This window comes from Camponotus floridanus, unplaced genomic scaffold (assembly GCF_003227725.1).
Source record: "Camponotus floridanus strain SB8 unplaced genomic scaffold, Cflo_v7.5 scaffold270, whole genome shotgun sequence".
NCBI lineage: Eukaryota > Metazoa > Arthropoda > Insecta > Hymenoptera > Formicidae > Camponotus > Camponotus floridanus.
Genome location: NW_020229404.1, coordinates 122,968 through 127,269, shown reverse-complemented (window position 1 = coordinate 127,269; position 4,302 = coordinate 122,968). Strand labels below are relative to the sequence as shown.

At 43.0% G+C, this 4,302-nt stretch overlaps 1 protein-coding gene across 1 annotated transcript; it reads right to left on the bottom strand.

Moving 5' to 3' along the window:
• Positions 1–1,376: 1,376 nt before the first annotated feature.
• Positions 1,377–2,618, bottom strand: LOC105253501. Its single transcript, XM_011261580.2, has one exon. It carries the CDS (start codon positions 2,616–2,618, stop codon positions 1,377–1,379), a length of 1,242 nt encoding a protein of 413 aa, XP_011259882.2.
• Positions 2,619–4,302: the final 1,684 nt, after the last annotated feature.

Here is a 4,302-nt window from a genome sequence, read left to right as displayed (position 1 = left end):
TAATTTCCACTGCCTACGCATAAGTACTAACTCTCCGTTCTTTATCTCTTTTTCTACAAGGGGATTCCACGTATTATCCCGTTTCGAGTCATTTGCACGAATAAAGGTGCGCCTATAATACGCTGCATGGATATGGGTGGGAGGTATCCTTGCCAATAATAGCGCCGCGTCCGTGGACACGGTACGATAGGCCGAGATCACTCGTATCGCAACGTTGCGCTGCATGCGGCATAGCATATTAATAGTTTTCCTTGTATATATTGCCTCGCTCCAAATAGGGACTGCGTAATTGATTACTGATAAGATCGCATATGCATATAATTTTTGTTTCCTCTCTGATGGTCCTCGCAAGTTGGGCAAGATGCCATGGAGTGCCCTAGTCACCTTGGAGACCTTCTCCTCAACGTACATTAGATGATCTTTAAACTTCCAAGAATTATCTAAGATTAGTCCAAGATATTTGATATTGTCTTGGAGATTCACTAAGTTATTATTGACATCGATAGTATGTAAGTTTCTGTAAATATTTTTGTACATAGGATTCCTAGGTCTAAGTATCTTATAGTTGAACGCGATAGCTCCCGTTTTTTCCGGCGCGATCTGCAATCCAAGGTGCTGGATCCGACGTAGCACCCTACTCAACTGAAGGTTGATACGAGCCCTTGCTTTTTCGATAGTTGAGGTTTTTGTTAATACCAAGGTGTCATCGGCATAACCAATAATCAGACTACCAGCCTCCACTGGAGTACGCAACACGTTATCATAGGCTATGTTCCAAAGTGTCGGCCCGAGGACCGACCCTTGCGGGACGCCAGCTGTTACTTCCTTACAATGTATTTGATTATTCATAGCCGAGTACTCGATCGTTCGGTCCGAAAGATAACTACTGGATTATTCTGCGAAGATAAGCAGGAAATTCCTTATCGTACAATGCTTGTCTTATGCAGCTCCACCTGATAGAATTAAACGCGTTGGTAATGTCCAAACTGGCTGCACAACGTGATGATCTTGTCGCGCCTCAACGATGAATTCATTAACCACCTGGAGAGCGTTAGACGTCGACTTTTGAGTACGAAATCCAAATTGATTGGGAGAAAGATTGGCTTCTGGGTGTGTTTGCATCCAATCTTTTAATCGTGAATCTATTATTCGCTCCATGATCTTGCCTATTTCATTTATAAGGCAAATAGGCCTAACTTTAGGATTTAATAGATCTAAGTTTCCTTTAGGGATAAGAATCAATATGGAGTTTTTCCAAATAGGGAATTGTCCCTTTTGTAAATACATAGTGTATATACGACGAAGATGTTCCAGTAGCGATGTAGGCATATTCTTAAGAAAGAGGGCTTTTATCCCGTCTTTACCAGGAGCTTTGTTTACACGCGATGATCGACGTAGAGCTGAACAAATTTCATCACTGCTGACGTCGTCTCCATACACTGCTCTTCTCTCCATACAATTTCTTCTGATAGTAAATCAAAAGCATCCAAGTTCCAGTATGGATCCGCAGGAAAAAGTCTCGTGATCGTATGAGATAACACTTCAGGATCCAACATCTCTGATATACTGGGCTTGGATCTACGAATCCTTTTCAATACTATTTTATAAGGGAGACCCCATGGGTTATTCTCAATTGTGGAGATGAGCTCATTCCATGCATTGGACTTGGCTTGTTTAATCGCATTCCGGAGCTTTTTCTTATTAGTACGATAGGACTCCTCCAGCTCTCGCAATCTAATGTCCAGCGTACTGGCTCTTGATTTTGCTCGCTGCCAGTGTCTTCGCGAAGTGAGGCAAATTTTCCGCAGATCTTTAATGTCGGAATTCCACCAGTAAACAGTGGATTTTTTAACTGGCTTAGCCCTAGGCATTGTATAGTTGCACGCCATAGTCAAAGTATCCTGTATCCAGGAAGCAGAGAGGGTATCTTCCGCTAACGCTTCCAAGCCAGTACATGTTAATTCCAGCGCTTCTTGGAATATATCCTTATCGAACTTTTTGAAAGCCCATCTGGCATAACGATGTTTCTTCTGGATACCAGGAAGAGTAGTATTCTTATGTACTTTGAAGAGTATATACACATGATCCGAATAAGTTTCTTGATCCAAGATGGTCCAGTCACTGATCTTAGAGCTGAGTGTTGCGCTCGTCCAAGTAAGATCAACTATCGAGCTTCCTTGGGATCTGATGCAGGTTGGTTGTGTACCTGTATTTACAAGAGTGAGGCCATGAGTGGCACTCCATCTGGCCAGACTATCCCCTCGCACATTAGTTATTGGACTTCCCCACAACATCGACTGCGAGTTAAAATCTCCAGCAACAAGAATGTCTGACTTAGCGAATGCAACACAATCCGTGAGTTCGTCTAAAAATTCTTCAAAAGTGTCTTGGTCACAGTTTGGCGAGACATAACACGAAACTATCAGGACTTCTTGCCAAAGGATCGCTACCGAAAAACGTCCAATCTTCTTTACGATGCCTATGCTTGAGATGTACTGCATATTATAGTGAATTGCAGCCGTATTGGTTTGATTACCAACCCAAGTAACATCTGCTAGGATGTTATATGGCTCAGATATTACAGATATTCCGATTTTATGCTCGTATTCCGACTGCATTAGCAGATCTTGTGCTGCCCGGCAGTGATTAAGGTTAGGTTTATAAGATATTAGTCATAATTGTAAATATGTACATAGTAATAATAATAAGTTATGCAATAACTCATTATTAATCTTCCTCCATCTCTGTCTCTATCGTCCTCCTATCGAGATTATCCGAGGGATCCTCTTCTATTAATGATAAAGTAGCAGCCGGTGTACTGGAGAGATCTGGCTTCTCTTTGGATGGTGGTGGGTTTGAGATACCAGTGCATCTGAGTGAGCCCATACGGTGATTGTATTCGCGACCTAAGTCGAGGCATGTCATGCAACGAACTTGATTGTTGCAATTAGCGACCGTATGTCCAGCTCTACCACATCTAAAGCAAGCTCCAGTGTGGTCCCTACTGGATTTACATATAGCCCGAACGTGGCCAATCTGCCAACAGCGATGGCACTGTATTGGACGTTTCTTGAGGATTTCCACATTGACTGTGGACCAACCAATTTGGATCTTCTTTTTCTCCGCCAGTGCAATTGCCGCGGTTTTCGGCATTGAACCCAAATTACTCCGGCGCCACCTTTAGTATGACCAATTTTACCGGCATTGATATCGCTGATCTTACAGTCTCCCATCGTCGCAACAGCTTCCACAACTTCTTCCTTGGAGATGGACACATCCATCCCAGTAAGTCTAATTTCTCCGTTAAGAATAGGACGAGAAACATGGGCTTCTTCCTTAAGCACCCGTTGAATCTCAAGTGCCAATCTGTCTGCTTTAGAAGAGTTATCGGGTCCAGATATCTCGATGATGGTATTACCGCTTATGCCACGCCTAATTTTAGGCATTTGGATCCCTAATTCTTGGAGGGAAATTTCCGTTCTCATCTTCTTTAGGGCATCAGCATACGAAAAATTGGCGGTAGTGTCTTTGAGACTAACGGCCGCTGTTTTCGGCAATCGCTTCTTCTCAGTACGGACGGTTGATTTGCCCTGTTTGACATTCGGCTGTTTGACATTCGGCTGTTTCTTTTCCTTAAGGACTCTGCCCTTCTTTCCTACTTTAGCCCACTGTTGATCCTGTGGGGGGGGGGAAATCTGCTGAGTTTCTTCTGGTAGCTGCCGCCTACAATCATCCTGCTGAGGAGGCTTTATCTGGACGTTGCTGATGATCTTGATATCAGTTCTCTTATTTTTCTTAGTCGCCTGGGCGAAAGTCATGCTAGGTATCTCTGTCTGTATCAGGGAGGACTCCGTTCGCATTGGAATGGCAAGTGACCTACCTTGCAACGGAGGTCTAAAGGCCCACTCTTTGGATAACCCTGGAGTGGGTTGCGTGGATTGTTTATGTACAACTCCTTTTCCTCACTTATACGATGTACCTTTCTATTTACACTATGTACAGTATTTTTACATTTATTTACACTATGTACACCATGTAAATACTCATCCTCATTATATATAGCCTCATCATCATTCTTCATTGAGGGTATTTCATTGATCCGTCTAGCTTTCTCTTCCCTCATTTCTGTGAGTGCGCGTCTGAGCTCCAATCGAATGCTCTTATTTTCGCGTTGTAACTCCTTAATGGTGTATTGGAGTTCACTAACTTCTCTCTTACGACGCTCTTCTTCTTTTTTATGCTCTTTCATTTCCGTTAACAGCTCTTCAATTCATCGTTGTAGAACCTGTGGATCTCCAACTT

Bases quoted from the DNA above. Each gene is read 5' to 3' on its own strand.
- LOC105253501 (XM_011261580.2), bottom strand. From the start codon at position 2,618: ATGCAGTCGGAATACGAGCATAAAATCGGAATATCTGTAATATCTGAG.